General features: G+C 34.1%; 1 protein-coding gene across 7 annotated transcripts in view; it reads right to left on the bottom strand.

The window, feature by feature from the left end:
- The window catches only part of LOC143254604 (homeobox protein OTX2-like), a 116,301-nt gene that overhangs the window by 12,065 nt on the left and 86,999 nt on the right, over nt 1-17,237 (bottom strand). For 5 of the 7 annotated variants that reach the window (XM_076509778.1, XM_076509775.1, XM_076509770.1 and 2 more), the window contains 2 exons: nt 4,370-4,462; nt 2,737-2,805 (listed from right to left, as the gene is read on the bottom strand). In XM_076509778.1, coding sequence (XP_076365893.1) covers nt 2,737-2,805; nt 4,370-4,462 — 162 coding nt within the window. The remainder of the gene's footprint in view (nt 1-2,736; nt 2,806-4,369; nt 4,463-17,237) is intronic. The other 2 variants (XM_076509790.1, XM_076509783.1) reach the window with 1 other exon arrangement.

The raw sequence follows: 17,237 nt of genomic DNA, 5'->3' as shown, positions 1-17,237 counted from the left end.
CAGCTCTTGGGCTACTCTTTTACCAACCAATAGTGGAATTGACCGTCACATTATAACGCCCCCACGGCTGAAAGGGCGAGCATGTTTGGTGCGACGGGGATGCGAACCCGCGACCCTCAGATTACGAGTCGAACGCCTTAACACGCTTGGCCATGCCGGGCCAGTAGTGTAACAGCCAAATGTTCTACTGATCATCCTGTATCTGTCTTTGAAGTTGTGATGAAGTAGTGTTTAGTGCTCTTCTAAAAAGAAATATAAAACTTCATCTTTGATAGTCTGCTGTTAAAAAATTATAAAGCTTCATCTTTATTTGCAGTGTTTTGCTAAAACGAAATTCAAAGCTTCATCTGATAGTTTTCTGTTTAAAAACTATAAAGCTTCATTTCTATATGTAGTGCTCTGCTCTAAAAAATCCAGAGCTTTATCTGAATTTTTAGTGTGTAACTAAATAATCCCTAAAGTTTCATTTCTGTCTGTAGTACACTGTTAAAAAAAAGTCAAAGCTTCATCTTTGCACGTAGAGTGTTGTTAAAAGAATTCCAAAGCTACATCTCTGTACTCAGTGTTCTGTTAAAAATAAATCTAAAACTTCATCTTTGATAGTTTACTGTCAACCTGTTCAGGTTAACTTGAAGATGACCTAAGAACGTCGAAACGCTGTTCTCTACTTTATTTCAATAAAAGTTTTAATAGCCATACCAGCTGTCTTGAGATACATTTTTACTTCAAGTGGGTTACACGAAATTCAAAACTTAATCTCTGGCTGCGTGCTGTTAAAAATTTTCAAATCTTCATATCTGTATTTCGTGTACTGTTAAATCAAATTCATATCTTCAACTCAGTGTGCAATTTGCTGCTAAAGCATATCCAAATACACCTTGGTGTATTTGTTAAAGTAGTTTGCACTAAAATAATGGTTTATTTTTTCTTTATCTATATCCTTTGTGTCTTTCCTGGCACAGAATAGATTATGCATTTATTTTATAGGATGTGTGTTTTCTTATAGCAAAGCCACATCGGGCTCTTTGATGAGTCCATTTTATAGGGTGATTACTAACCAAAATGTATGTTGGGTGTCAGTTACACAAAGTTTGTGTTGTGTGTGGTCTTGTAGAATTAACCCGCTATAGGAAATCAAGTACAGACGTATGGGTTATCATTGGTAAGTAAGATTAACCTTCTACAGGAAATCAAGTACAGATGTACAGGTTATCATGGTCGGAAATACTTTTCCTTTTTGTCTAGTGATACGATTACTGTGCCATGGTCTTTTAAACTTGTTCTGTACTTGGTTATGTATAACACTGACGAAATGATGCTGTACAATATATACTGTAGTGCTGGGATACAAAACACATATTACGATATAAAACAGTAACTAAGCGTTCATTTAGTTACAGGATAACATATAATACTAAAACAAGTAAGCATTAAACCTTTTGTGAAGATCAGTTCAGTATGGGAATAATTACGTGTTTTTTTTTTCTGAAATCACACGTTAGACTAAATAAGTAAAAAGGTAATCAAAACCCAAGAACACACACACAACCAACAATGAGATTTCAGAGCTAGTTGATTACATCTAAAATGTTGTTTTGCCTGATATATTGTTAGAGCTATACGCGTTCATCAAGTAACATGGAGTAAATTGAGATGTTAACTTATAGTATTTACAGTTGTCATTTTGAAGCAGAGAGGTACTGAGTTAGAAAACAAATTAATCTGGATTAACATACAACTTCCATTACTATTTGGCCCCGAACGTGTAACATGTTTACCATATATATTCATATGAAAGTTAGCTTCAATAGGGGTTCATTACAGAGGAAAAGTAACATTCGTTGGAAAGTCTTATTGGTAAGGTATGGCTTGAAAGAGATTGGCATTATTAAACTGTTATTTGTCCTAAAACAAAATTGCAAAATTGTTTCGTGTTATTGGAGGAAACTTCGTGCGTGTTTCATTGAGTTTCGTTATGATTTTAAATATATCGTTAAGCATTGATCAGAACAATTTTCAATAACTTACAGCACTTAAACAAATGAATTATAGTGCAAATGATAAATGACTCTTTTAATTAAGACCAATCGTTGAAGGAAACTGTTCTCGTTTCGCCTTCTTTACAGTAATTCATTCTGACGACAGTGTATCAGTACTGAAATGTGACAATTAATGTGGCACAAAACTTTCCTGGTATTGATCCCTGTTGAACTGTAGTGAGCCAGTTGTGTTTCCAATTTTGTTTCAGGGTTAATTTTTTTTTCAAAATCAGGTATAATAAATGTTCTATTACTTTTCTTGCAAAATCTTTCTTTTTCAGTTTTTGGTTTTCAATTAGTAGATCAGAAAGAAATGATACCGCAACTTATCCGTTCTTTTAAACTTAGGTCTTAGGGGATTAACTTCGAGGTCAACGTATTTAATAAATTGTTTTCTAATATAACAATTAAAACAGATAAATGTTTATTATATATGCTTACGTAAGGGTTAAATTATGATTTCCTCTAATAAAAAAATATAATTTCATATTATAACACATTTTAGCTTTATAAACTATTTTGTTCATTATTAAAATGTATTAATATACTACACGAAAGAAGTATAACCAAAAACTAGTATGACATTAAAAGCCAAAGAATATAAGAAAGAGTTTTGAAAAGAGAAAGTCCCCATCACCGATATGACTTTAAAGAGTATAGTTTTCAAGTGTGTTGACTTCTAAAGTGCATCCTTTACCTGAGCTTTGATAAATAGTCACATCTGAAAAGTCCGGAAACCGTTCCACAGGTGGGCACGACATTCGACCTATTGAAGACACTAAAGCTATAGCCAATATTATCGTATTTAGTAACATCCCAATGATCCGAAAATTACAATTAAAGCTCGTGGTTTACAATTTAACCTCCCTCAAGATAACACTAACCTTCTCAATTAATTAAGTACATTGTTCGATTTTCACTTTTTAACACTCTTTATTTGACAAGAACGATTCATGTGATACAGCAAAGGAAATATGTTAATTTTTTTTACATAGCCTAAAAATAATCAGTAATAAATTATAACTAAATGAATAGCGAAATCCGTAAGTCTTCAAACAACGAATATAAAAACTGCTGATACTTGGGGCTTTAACCCAAGAAGTTAAAATTAATGGAAATGCTGCGGTTCTGATGTATGTTGACATTTAAATCCTTAACACTCAACACGCATAAATCTAGTAAGCCAAATAAACAGTCTTGAAATGGACAACTCTAATTAATCGACCATTTGAATAAAAATTATCAAATATATGCACAGGGATGTTTTATTAGTATCTTCATGAAAAAGTATATGGGAATCTAACCTTATTGTTTTGAAACAAGATGTTATTCTGACATAAAGAAGAAGGAACTTGTATCTATCTCTTAGAGAAATGATTTCTTCAAGGCTCATGGAACACAGAAATGACTTCTCTAATACGATTTTCTGGACAAACATCAGTGGTGTTAATATTAAGCGTAAAGACCAGTCACAAAACAAAGATATGCTACGTGTTGTGAATGTTCATGAAATATACAAAGTGTACTAAAAGCGAAGTGAATGCATAAAAACGAGAATATACAAGGATATGACGTTAGAAATTAGATGCCTTGTGTTTACATTGTAATTGCAGCTTCCTAATCCACTGCCTATATTCAAAGTGCAACTTTCTAGGGAAACCCGTGAAATTCTTTTAGGGTTTACAGTTTTGTTATGGTGAATAGTGATTAAAATTAAAGATGTGTAGCTAGTAATAAAAGTAAGTGTATTAGTTTGAAAAACACGCCATGGGATATGTGTTGTGATCACTGTTCGACCTTTAAGCTTCCCAATTTGCTGAAAATCAAATTTACAACTGCTAAACAGAACTGTTTGCATTAAAAGTTTAACCCTAAAATCACCAACTTGTTTTTATACCGTTTTCTATTGGTGAGGTCTAAATATTGCAACACACTGAAACATTTTATGTTTTGCTTACGACAACACTCAGCGTAGAGAACTGAGCAAATAAAATGGGTGAAATCCCTCATTTACTACGTAGCATAAATTAATGGGATTAAATGACGATGATTTTTTTCTGTGATTTACGTTACTAAGGGTCCTACCACCAACAAAGCCATGGGTCCAGAACAATCTGGTGCATAAAGATGTCGGAAAAATATGTTAAAAACCCGATAGGGTCCACCCACATCCGTAATTCTTGGGTTAAAAAAGCAGAACTTCTGAATTGTGTACTTGAATTTTATAATTTTTACTTTATTTATTTTTAAATTCCTAGTTAACATATTAGGAAGCTAAGAAAACGGAAGCGGATGTAAAAGTTTCATATTGTATTTAGAAGACGACTTACCAATAATGTAGGAACCAACCCCTTCAACGTCATAGTGTCGACCATCGGGTAACTTTGGCCAAGAATTGGAATGAGCATTGTTTCCGAGCCGATCTAAACACACAACAATAAAACATTAGAATTATAATTCTAATATTATCTAGTTACAATTTACAGCTTTTACAGTAAGTAAGATTTGTTTTCAGAACAGGTATTACGTGTCGATCATTGGTTTTCAAGTACACAAATTTTAACAGTAAAGTAAAAATTGTTAGTTTAAATAAAATATACTTAATCAGTAAGTAAACTCAAAACAAAACAGTTATTAGAAGTAGTTAATTTAACAGTTCAAAACAAATCATATTTTCAGTCTTGAGTAAATGAATATTGGGATTAATTCCACTAAAAAAATAACTTGCCATTTACAAAAAATGTAGAAACAGGGATTGTGTAAATATTGGTGATCCGCGCTCCGAATAAGTTTTCGACACAACGAATATTTTACTCTTCGAAATACACTGTAATGCTGAAATTTCTCGTATTTTCAGACTTCGGTAAAACTTTTCTCGTCATCCAATGCCTGAAATTTTGTCGATGTTTGCTGCATTTACCAAGCTCTTGACTGTTGTACCAACGCCCTATTAAGGATCACTCCAAGCAATTACAGTCTAAACGCAATACAATAAGCGCTTTATAGATATTGGTCGATAAAGTAAAATGCTATAACTTTCAGTTCAACAGCAACCCCGAATAATTACAAGAATAAATCGCCAGCAGATGACTGATGTGTAATATTTTTGTAATTGTTTCTCTTTTTATCTCTAAAACTTATAATTTCAGTGAGGAAAAAAAAAAACGGAAATGACGTAAGGTCTAATATATTTATTTATTTGCCTGCAGACTTATAGTTTTGCTAAATCATGTCTATTCAATACTGCTAGGCCCGACACGGCCAGGTGTTTAAGGCACTCGACTCGTAATCCATGGATAGCGGGTTCGAATCCCCTTCACACCAAACATGTTCGTCCTTTCAGTTGTGGGGCGTTATAATGTGACGATCAATCCCACTATTCGTTGGTAAAAGAGTAGTCCAAGAGTTGGCGGTGGGCGTTGAAGATTAACTGCCTTCCATCTAGTCTTACACTGCTATATTAGGGACGGCTAGCGCAGATAGCCCTCGTGTAGCTTTGCGCGAAATTCAAACCAAACCAAATCAATACTGCTTGGAGGAGCATATAAAAAAAGAGATATATTAGGTTTATTATAGTGTTTGAGTGTAAATAATTTGCAGGATTTGTTGTACGAGCTAAATCAAATCCTATAAATTGTTCGTGGGCCAGTTTCTTTTATTACTTATACAAGTTTTTGTCTCTTTCGTACTGGGGCTTACGCTCACATACGCGTGAATGATGCACGTACCGGTGAACAGTATGAGTGTGTTGTACATGCGATGTACAATTCTCACACATTTACTTTCATGTAAAACAGTCGCAGTTATGTAGACGTATCTTATCTGGAGCACTAGATAATGATTCAGTATAAATGTATAGACCTTTCTCTGACTGTTTAAATCAAACGATATTTTTATTTTTAGTTGAATGACTCAAAGCTGGTTCTTCAAAGAATTTACTATTTTATCTCCTAAACAAAATAGCTCTATTATTCGTACCATATTTGAAAAAAAACGCCTAGAAACGAGTCACAGCTCCAGGTAAGCTTACGCAATTTTTCATATAAAAAGACTGTACTGACGTTGGCGTTGAAAACATTAATTTTGCCCCACCTGTTAGATCTTGTGTTCATAACAATTCAAAAATGAAGGACATGCACTTAACGTGATTTTAGGAATACGTTTGTGTTCAAAGATTTTACGGATACACGAATAAATTATTTTTGACTATCGACAATAATAATTATCATAGTTACTATTCTAATAGACTGCTATTACGTCTGTCGTATCCCAATCGGCCTGATGAGCTCTGGTATTGAGGGAAAAGCCTCATGGTCAATGGTTATGTGTAGTTAACACAATATTTTGTATTATTTTCTAGTTTCACTCATAAGACTGTAGAATTAGACAAACGTTTTATGATATTTATTAGTGTTGTGCCAACATAAAATAAATAACCCTATGAAAGTAGTTGGGGTCTTGTTCTGTTGGTTTATTTGTTTGGAATTTCGTGCAAAGCTACACGAGAGCTATTTGCGCTAGCCGTTCCTAATTTAGTAGTGTAAGACTAGAAGGAAGGCAGCTAATTACCACCCACCGTTATCTGTTGGGCTATTGTTTTACCAACGAATAGTGGGATTCACCGTCACATATTTAACGTCCCCACGGCTAAAAGGGCAAGTATATTTGGTGTGACGGGAATTTGAACCCGCGACCCTCAGATTACGAGTCGAGCGCCATAATCAACTGGCCATGCCGGGCCTAGTTGGGGCTGGAGGGTGGCATTCTGGGCAGGGGTTTTGGATAATCCCCACATAAAAGGGTCAGTTTTGTAAACTTCAGTTTTTTTTAAGTCCTCATAATTGCGGTCTGAAGTTTTGCTCATCAATAGCACTACGCAAAAGTTTTTCGCGCGTAAAGGGAAAAGATCTCTCACTTTAAAAAGTTTTCTTCAAGCGCATGAGACGCAACCTACATACACACCGCTCAATATAGTAAGAAAAAACAACCCTGAATAATTACAAATAATAAACGAAAATTTGCTACTACTTAAGATCATAAATAAAACCAAAACAAAGAGAGCTTTTGAATTCCGTTGAAAGATTAATACAGATCATAGCAACATCTCTGTACTTATATGCTATACATTTACCGTCAGTATTAGCTACGTGTAAAATATAGTTGTTACGTCATAGCCGAAGCTGTGACTTTCTGTTTCGAATCGATCTTCCGTTGCACTTTTTTATACGAGTTTTGCGCTTTTCTCACCGTTCGCACGGGATAATGTAGAAATCATGAGACGAATTCATAAACATACCAAAGACAGTAAAAAAAGAGTCGATCTATTTCATATTTCTTTAAAACATTCCTAAAGAACATACACAAAGAACTGTTAAGCTTGACATTGAAAAAGAAATAATCCAATCTTTTTCGTCTTTTCAAACTGACTTTCCAAAACTGGATTAGTTTAATTCCCGAACAGACAGGCCTAGGAGATGCGAGTGGAGAAAACGTGGGATGCCAAATCCGTCCTTAGTTAGAAGTGCAGGTGTGCGTTTTTTGTCGTCTTAACACCCTGCCTGTCTTGTGCCTGCCGATTGTAACGATGAAGGCTTTTTTTTTTTCATGCAGACGGCATTGAATACCAACTTTTTAAAAACCGTCTTTTAATGTTTGCGAATGTGCAGATCACGTAACCTCACAAATGTTCCATCATCACAATCGTGTAGCTTGCGAATATATCCTGCCTGACTAACCTTTGTCCTCGGTCCTGTGGCACCCATAAGGTTTAATCTCCTCGCAATACTAGCAGCCAAATAAGCTCTACCATCCTGGACTAGCCTTCTAGCAGTCCGAACTGCATGTATTATAATAGTAATACAAATGTAGGATTAAAGACTGTTCTTGCTCTTGAGTAACAGCGACGTGACACAGAGTTATAAACGACGACATATTCGTACTCGCTCGGCGTTTCTCGCATGCTCTCACGGCAATGTAGGGCGCTACGACCCACTCCCACGAACGTAAATCTGATGAATCCCTCAGTAACAATCAACAACTGTTATATAAAAGATAGTGAGAATAATTCCCGTGGAATAGAGTGTAGAATACATCAACTATTCCACAGCTTGTTAGACAGTGTTATGTAATATATCATTAGAGCTTAAAGCCTGTGAATAAATACAGTTTGAATGAAACTACTAAATTTCCATTATATGTGTCACTGAGTAACGGTTTAGGTACAAATTCCCTAATATACGTTTAATTGCATATAGGGTTAACCATATTAACTTACACCTAACTAACCGTTATTAATGTATAATTTTGAATCATTGAGAAATTATACCTAATACGTGTGTGTATTATGTTATTTACCTCACGTTGTCTAACCAGTATTAACGTAATTGTTTAACTACACAGCAGAGTTCCTGTTGGCCGAGTGATCAAGCCACTCGACTTACAATCTGCGAGTCGCGGATTCGTATCTTCATCCTACTAAATATGTTTACCCTTCATTCGTCGTGGCGTTATAATGTTATGATTAATTCCACTATTCGTTAGTAAAAGTGTATCCCCAAAATTGGTGATAGGTGGGTTATGATGATTAGCTAAATTACGCACAGCTAGCGCAGATACCCCTCGTGTAGTTTTGCGTGAACTTCCAAACAAGCAAACAAACTACAAAGAAACGCGCGTCTGTTCTGCTGATTATATTTTACACGCACACAAACATAAATATCACTCCGGGGAAAACACTTGTTGTAAATTACGTGAAAAACACATGTTGTAAATTACGTAAACAAAGTCTCATTTCCCACGGTAAAACTGTACTTTTGGCATACCACGTATATAGAGAGAGATGTTAAATTTTAGATTATTATGTACCGTCCACTTTTTAATTCTGCGTGTATGTGTATCAATGTGCTGTGGATCTCTTAATTATACATTTTATACTGTATAACCCCACACGTCACAAGTAAAAGATTCTCTCCCTATCACCTACACCTGAAAACACCGACAACGCCATTTTAAATTACGCTACCCTTCAACAATCTTAAAATGTCGCGACTTCTCTGTATGTAGAAACTCTTCATGTTTTTTTATAGCAAAGCCACATCGGACTATCTGCTGAGCCCACCGAGGGGAATTGAACCCCTGACTTTTAGCGTTGTGAATCCGTAGACTTACGCTGTACTAGAGGGGGGGGCAGGGCAAAAACTCTTTATAGACTACTGCAAGTAAAGACACTATGCAGCACTATCGCTAGGGGACTGCTGCACCCTTAGGCCCGCGTTAGTCAAATACAAACTAATCTAATACCCTTATAACATACGTAAATTAATTACGAAGCATTCAAATGACTATCGGAGCTCCACAGGGAGTTCAGCTCTCACTTCGATATCACCGCACCAGAGGCGGTTATACGCCCGATTATAAACCTACAGCCCCAATGCATTTAGACACCCCACGCTGTTAATGCAACTTATCGCTACTGTCTTTTTTATCAATAGAACGCGTTTGTCTAACATATCCTGAGACGTGTAGTTATAAGATCGTTTCGAATTTATGTTTCACGCCTTTGATCGAGGTCACTTCAATTAAATTTTTCCTTGTCTCCATAAAATTTAAACAAAAAACTAATATTTCATTTAAAATACATAACAACACCATCATTCTTATAGATACATTTCTCATCCTCACGTATACATAAGACACTTTATGCTATTTATATCAGAACAAACATTAATAAGTTTCACTCGGAAAGAAGAAGAAAAAGTATTTTTAGTACTGTGAGGACTCTCTTAGAGTGTATAATATACCTCATGTGTTATTGATGTATAAAACTACAGTGAGTGTCAGGTTAATATGTTATCATTGGTCACCAGAGAAGATTACTTAACAGTTTATGAACACTGATGTCACCTGTTCTACATGGAACCTGAAAACAAATTGTTGTTTTTTATGCTTTTATAATTAAAATTATTTTCCATTGTTCTTTAAATTTGTTCTATTAAAGTAATAATGGTCAAAATATTAATATATATATATATTATATCATTATTTCAGTTTTTACGCTTATGAGGACTGTTTTGATTTTTCAGCCTATTATATATATTTATAGGTTTTAACCTATTCGAATCTTGTGAGATATCACTGAGATAATGACCAAAATATTTTTTAATAACGAGAGCTCTAACAAATGAAACAGTGCATTATAATCTGAGATATGTAAGCTGTTACTCAGTTCAAAATATTAAATTAAATACAAATTGATTGGTGGTCCCAATCTATAAGCTTATTGTAATCATAAGTTGTGGGTAATTATCTCATGTTCAATAACACACTCTCACATATTGATACAATTAACCAAGAAGTTAAGAAATTTTAGTCCTGCGAACAGAATTCATTTGACGTGTTTATTGTTTATCCAACATTATGCCTTAGTTTCTGAGAAGTAAAAACCGTTTGCTTCATGTAATATTAATAACTAAGTTTTAAGATTGATTGACCTGAATTGTATCTTCTTTTACGTGCCAACGTTTCTCAAAAGACAACTGTAAGGGGTGGTGTCGCGAGAGGGGAGAGATCGTTGCAACCTGGAATATTTTGAAAGGAGGATCAAACAAAAAATGTTTGAGAACCCCTGCTATAAGCAATATATCCTGCTTTATAGACTGTGCAAGAGCAAAATAAAGTGGGAAATGTAAAAATTATCCAACTCTAAGCTCTGTTTAATCATACTCTGAAATAATATATTAGTTTTACGTGTACAACTAAACTATAGTCTATTTGATTATTCAGGAATTGTAAGATCTGCACACTTGATGTCTACTATAAAAAACTATAACTTGTATATCTATATAAATAATATCCTTGCGGTCGTATGTTTGTCTGTCCGGAACTTTTCTCGCTAATTTCTAATAAAATGCAAACTACAAACATCATATCGTTAGAAAGGCCTTTGCCCAAGGAATCCAGATTGACTTTTCCATTCAAAATCACCTTACCTGTTTTTTGCTCAAACTTTTTAATGCAACGAGTGTGTTAAACGATGCCACAATGTCGTTGTCATCACGTGACGACTGGCTTCGATTTCAACTTTAGTTGTTTAAAGTTACGTCTACGTGAGCTTGTTTGATTGGTCACGTAAATGTTTGTGATATAGATCGGGATTTGTTGAACTAATATATTATGTCCAAGAAAGTATAGCTAAAATGCTGAAAATTATGGTATAAGAAAAAACTCATACAGAGGTCATGAAAAACTACCGTAAATGTTTTGCAGATCTCAGTAATCAAAGAAGAATACATGTGTAGTTTAATGCTCCAACAAAGCCACCACGTATTGATACAGTTCTTACTCTAAGATATGTCAGTAAAATTCTATAGGAACACAATTATGGACTTAGTGAACCTGAAATTTAGTGAGAGTGGGTCATGTTTGATGATGACTACAGATGATTCGGTCGTTGAAGCTGAAATAAATCATTGAATATTGATTCAAATTTCATGAAAATATGTATTTGTCATATATGTAGGACATCGTAACACGGGCGAACACATAACTTACTCTACAAAAAATAATTAAATATCGAAACTAGTTCACGAAGTATAAGTTTTAACAAACAAGTCAACATTGTTTTTCACCAGTTTTCAAAACTGTAACGATTGTTAGATAAAATCTTAACATGGAAGTGAATTCCGCTCCTACAAAACATAAAACCATCTGCATTAAGTGACTCAGTGGTAACAACCTTATACACTCCCGAATATAATTTGCACAAAAAGATATGTAATGATTACCTTGATGTTGAATATGGCTGCATTAATGAAAATTGGAAAGTTATATCCCTTATTATTCATTTTCAAACTATAATGATATATTTATTTTATTAATTAACATATTATTATGCAATTAAATGTATCATTGCAACTAGGTCTATAATATAATTAGTATCAGAAGCTTTATTATTCTGGTTCAAGAATTGGACTTTACAAAACTTTGTGACCTATACAATGTGAAAAAAAAAACTCAATGAAGTTTGAGACAAATGAAAAAGTCACTGGAACACCACTCTTTATACCATTTTCCATCCCAGCTAGTAGAGGGTTAGCATGGCAGAACTATGCATTCGTGGTTTATCTCCCGTTACCCTAAAAGTATGTTCCTAAATTTGGGGCCGTAAATACGTTATATCCTGCTATTCGGTCAAGCACGATCAAACTGAAAGTAGACGATTTCAGAAATATGGGCGCCCAAGCACAGATGACCTTCTGTGGAGCTTTGCGTAAAAATTCTAAAACAAACGATTAATTTCAACTCACGTTTTTACAATAAGAAAAGTCGATTTCTAGACTACGGAATTACAAACTCATTAGGCACCAGTAGAGAATTGTGTTGGATTAATTCTCTATCAACGCTCGGTTAGCTGCGAGAATAGAGGTATGTTTCATCACAAAGTATGGCATCGATCGAAAACCCCGTATGATTAGTCAGCTTACAAAAGCCCTACGTTTTGCGGAAGCTTCTAGTATTGACTGTTTCACCTATGCTTCTGTGTTTGCTACAATGTTCAGAAGGTTGCAATGCTTGCTACAAAATGTTGTGAAGTTGTAGTACGTATCAACAAATAGCGTTCTTACCTTCCAACAGAACTGATCACTACACACAACACGACGTGAGATGGGATTTACTTCAAAAGAATATTTTTCTACAAGTAAACCTCAAATACTTAGAGTGAAAGACGCCTGGCTACATATCGAAACCCTGACAGGATTGTTTGTTCGTATTCACACACACTAAAAGTTTTTGTAGGTTTATATGGGCGTTCCTTGTTTTTAGTCGTTGTACGGAAACTCGTGCCTTTCTTAACGCGTTCTGTACAAGCCAGTTTTGACGTCTCAACCAACTTATTCATTTCCACGTAGTTTAAAGAAAACATGATCGTATTTGTTAACTTCTGTGTAAAACTGTTTCCGGTGTAGGACGAGACGCAAGTTTCTATAGTAAATCTTTTACAAAAACTGTTGTAAAGCAGGGTATAATATACAAAGCCCTTAGCCACAGGTTCCCTCACCTCCCTTCAAATGTACTTCAATAACGTATAAAAGGAAACACAATAGCAAATCTTAATATATTAATCGTTTTATTATGAACAATTTAATGACATTATTCAGAAAAAAAATAACACAATTAAAAAAAATCAAGTTTATTAAATAAAAGTTCTCTATTGTTCACTCTCAGTAAAAAGTATTAGCATCCAATACAAATATTATTTTCTTATCAAAAGTATAACACAATCTACATTCTCCTACCTTATCGCTGGGCTAATCTCACTTAATAGCACATTTATCTAAAGTCTTAAATGCATAAATTTCTACTTTTGCACGCATATTTGTGAATATTTAAATAAACAGAATGACTATTTTAATTAGGTAAGAGTGGCTGTCACACTATGGAATCGGTTGTACTTGAAATAAATTCGATTTTTGAATACAATAACAATTTAAAAAACTAAAGGAAATCGAATATTGAAAATCCCCTCGTCTTAATCTCCATATACAATATTAAAAATAAGGCATATTATTCTGCTGATCGTTTTATGTTGAAACCATATGATATAAACGTGGTGTGCTTTTAAATATAACTACTGCTGCCCTCTTACAGACAGACCCTGAAATAACTTCGCTGTAACGTTAACCATTATTACAAGGCACCAGGAACTTTCAAAGTTATTGAGACAGAATGAATATTAGTAGTTCGTGTGCGTAAAATTAAATTGCAAGAATACAATCTAGTTAATTACTTGGTTTATTATGAAATTAGTATATACATATACGTATCAACCAATATCTTCGCCTCTCTAATGGCACAGCAGTATGTTTGCGGACTTACAACGCTAAAAACTGGGTTTTGATACCCGTGTTAGGCAGAAAACAGATAACCTAGTGTGTAACTTTGCAATTAACTTCAAATAAATAAACAAAAAAGCAACATTTTATAACGATTCGCATCCAAAAATTTCAATACTTGGGCGAAAGAGTTTTGTTTGTTTGTTTTTTGAATTTCGCACTAAGCTACTCGAGGGCTATCTGTGCTAGCCGTCCCTAATTTTGCAGTGTAAGACTAGAGGGAAGGCAGCTAGTCATCACCACCCACCGTCAACTCTTGGGCTACTCTTTTACCAACGAATAGTGGGGTTGACCGTGACATTATAACGCCCCCACGGCTGGAAGGGCGAGCATGTTTGGCGCGACGCGGGCGCGCACCCGCGACCCTCGCTTTTCGATTCGCACGCTTTACGCGCTAGGCCATGCCAGGCCAGGGCGAAAGAGTAGCTTTCTTGTCATAATGACAAGTCCTATGTAAGAATTCTGTTCAAAAGTAATTTTTAGATGGAAGTGATCCTCAACATTTCCCTCGTACCAAGTTGCAATATGTATATAACAACATCCCGTTATTCTTTTAACAAAAAATTATATACTTTGTTTTTTAAGTAAGAAAAGAAAAACAACGGTTTACTAAGTCTTCACGATTTTAGGTTTTCATATGTACGCGTATACATAATAAAGCACGTTTTACTTTCGACTTATTACGTTGTTTCTTCGACAAAAGTAAAATTATTTATATTAGTCTAAATAGAATAAAAGATAATTAAAATGTGCATATTGTACAAAATATTACATGACTTTTGTCGAAGAACTTGCGTCATTATTAAAAATCAAGTAAATGTGAATTTTACTAATTTTATTTGAGGCAAATTGCATACCCAGCTCTGTCACATAAGAGAAAGCGTGAAAGAACCAGCAAAAGTCTGCAAGTAAAAGCGAACTTTAATTCCATAATGTTTATTCTTCTTGAAGCTCTTATAATGCACTTCAACTTAAACGTTTTGCAGGTTATTTTAAGGAGACTGCATTCGTCTGTCGTTTTTTCTCTTAAAAACGTGTAAAACACGTGCAAATTGGCTAAAAAATGAGCGAAATATCTGCGAATATATTCAGTAGCTATCATTTGTTTTCAAGAAAATTATTGTAAGGTAGAAGAAGTAGATTGTGAGGGAACGTGGAAGTCGAGTAAAGAAACTTGAAAGAAATGGCAAAGCAGTTGAGTTATTTTTTGTTCAAAGCAGCCCATTTTACAGTAGATATGTGGTTAAGATATCGACTGTTTGAAGTTGGTACATTTAATGGATTAAATTTAATATTAATTATGAGTTTTGCTTCCAGAAGAACCTATATTCTGTATGAAAAAAGAATAAGAAATATCCTAAAAATATTTTAACCCTGAACTACTCCTCTAATGTACGCTTAAGCGCTTATTCTAACTCTATTGTAAACCGAAGGTTAAATGGTGTGAAACGGAAAAGAGGGAAAATTTAACAGAAGGAATATTTTTATTCTCCTCTTGTGACTGGCTATTTTATTACTGTATACTTTGTTTATTATGCGATTATTCTCCTCTTGTGACTGGCTATTTCATTACTGTATACTTTGTTTATTGTGCGATTATTCTCCTCTTGTGACTGGCTATTTTATTACTGTATACTTTGTTTATTATGTAATTATTTTCCTCTTGTGACTGGCTATTTTATTACTGTATACTTTGTTTATTATGCGATTATTCTCCTCTTGTGACTGGCTATATTTTATTACTGTATACCTTGTTTATTATGCGATTATTCTCCTCTTGTGACTGGCTATTTTATTACTGTATACCTTGTTTATTATGTGAAACAAGCCAAAATAATGAACTTTTTATTTATAAACTTTGATTTGTAAAACTTTTTTTGTGGTGTGAGGTTTATTCAAATTTAACTATTTGCAATAGAATAGTTAATTCAGTAACGATATACGGGTGATTCTATAAAATAGTTTTTCATTTTCAATATATGGGAAGGTAAACTTTAAATTCTGGACTTTATTATCTCAACGTCAACTGACTAGCAACTTTTTCGGAAGTTTCGTCCTGTTACATGATAAAGCAAAAACTGTTGACGAATATTTCTATGTCATATGCAATAAACACAGCTTTAGGTGATGTAGACATGAAAATCTACGTAAGGTCGTGGAAAACAAAATTATTTTAGTTAATGGAAGGTTTTAGTTAAAGCTGTCGTCATTGCTACAGAGATTCCACTAAAAGAAACCTTTCTGAATTGTCTAAGTCACGTGTTTATTCATTGATAACAAAGATCCATGCATACACTCAGTGGTTTAAACTGACAAAAACCCGAACTCTTATTAAAACCTTTATCTAAAAGGATTCTAAAATTATTTTTTGTTAAACATGATGCACCTATTTGAAGAGTGTGTCGACTAGTTTGTGGTTATTCCAGTCCAGGGATCTTTTTGTTGTTGTTGTTATTTCATAGCGTGAAAAATAAAATTCCAGAAATAAAGGCCCTAACCCTTATAGATATATTGCCTCTAGCGTAGAGTTGACAAATCCAGTGTTATTTATTGTTACGCCAACACTTCTTGTTTCAGCAGTAAGAAACAAGTTTGAAAAGCGTTAATAACGAACAGTAAAACTGACTTCCAAATACTTCCCGAAAACATGAGGTAAAACTACAAAATACTAGCGTAAGATATTAGTGATGGTTGATATTTGTCATGCTTTCTGTAAGTGTAGAAAAAATTAAACTAATAATAAATCATACAATTTTTTTCTTCTTAATTAATCTAAGCTTATTTCTCAGAATATTCAACAAAATATTTACTTACATTGAATGAAACCTAAAAATATACATATCCACTTTTGAGCTTACTGCTAGAATTTAAAAACAAAAAAATTGTTAAAATTAGTGTAGAAAAATATTTTTTGTCAAACTCGACCGAAACTACTAATACACAGCTAACTCGACTTACTATTTCGTTTGTTGTTATGGGCCTATCGGTTATTCTAGGGCTAATCCTACATCACGTATGTTGCTAGCAAACCATACTGACTAATGTTATAACAAATGAAAAAGAGTTACAGGCCATGCAGGAGATCATGGTTGCATTAAACAACTCTATACAACTACCTGAAATTCTATAGAAGTAAAAGATATAACTTATCTAATAACGTGCATAAAGAGAAATTAAATAGTTGCTGAAAACATAAACATTACAAAAATCCCTCCAGTCTTAACCAAAGCAAAAACAGTGATTTTTTTTTCTAGCTGCTATGTTCCGTGTGTATTTATAAATCACATCTAAAATATACGTGGTAACC

Source organism: Tachypleus tridentatus, chromosome 1, assembly GCF_004210375.1.
Source record: "Tachypleus tridentatus isolate NWPU-2018 chromosome 1, ASM421037v1, whole genome shotgun sequence".
Lineage (NCBI taxonomy): Eukaryota > Metazoa > Arthropoda > Merostomata > Xiphosura > Limulidae > Tachypleus > Tachypleus tridentatus.
The sequence above is the reverse complement of the archived record's forward strand: the minus strand, read 5'-3'. Positions and strand labels throughout refer to the sequence as shown.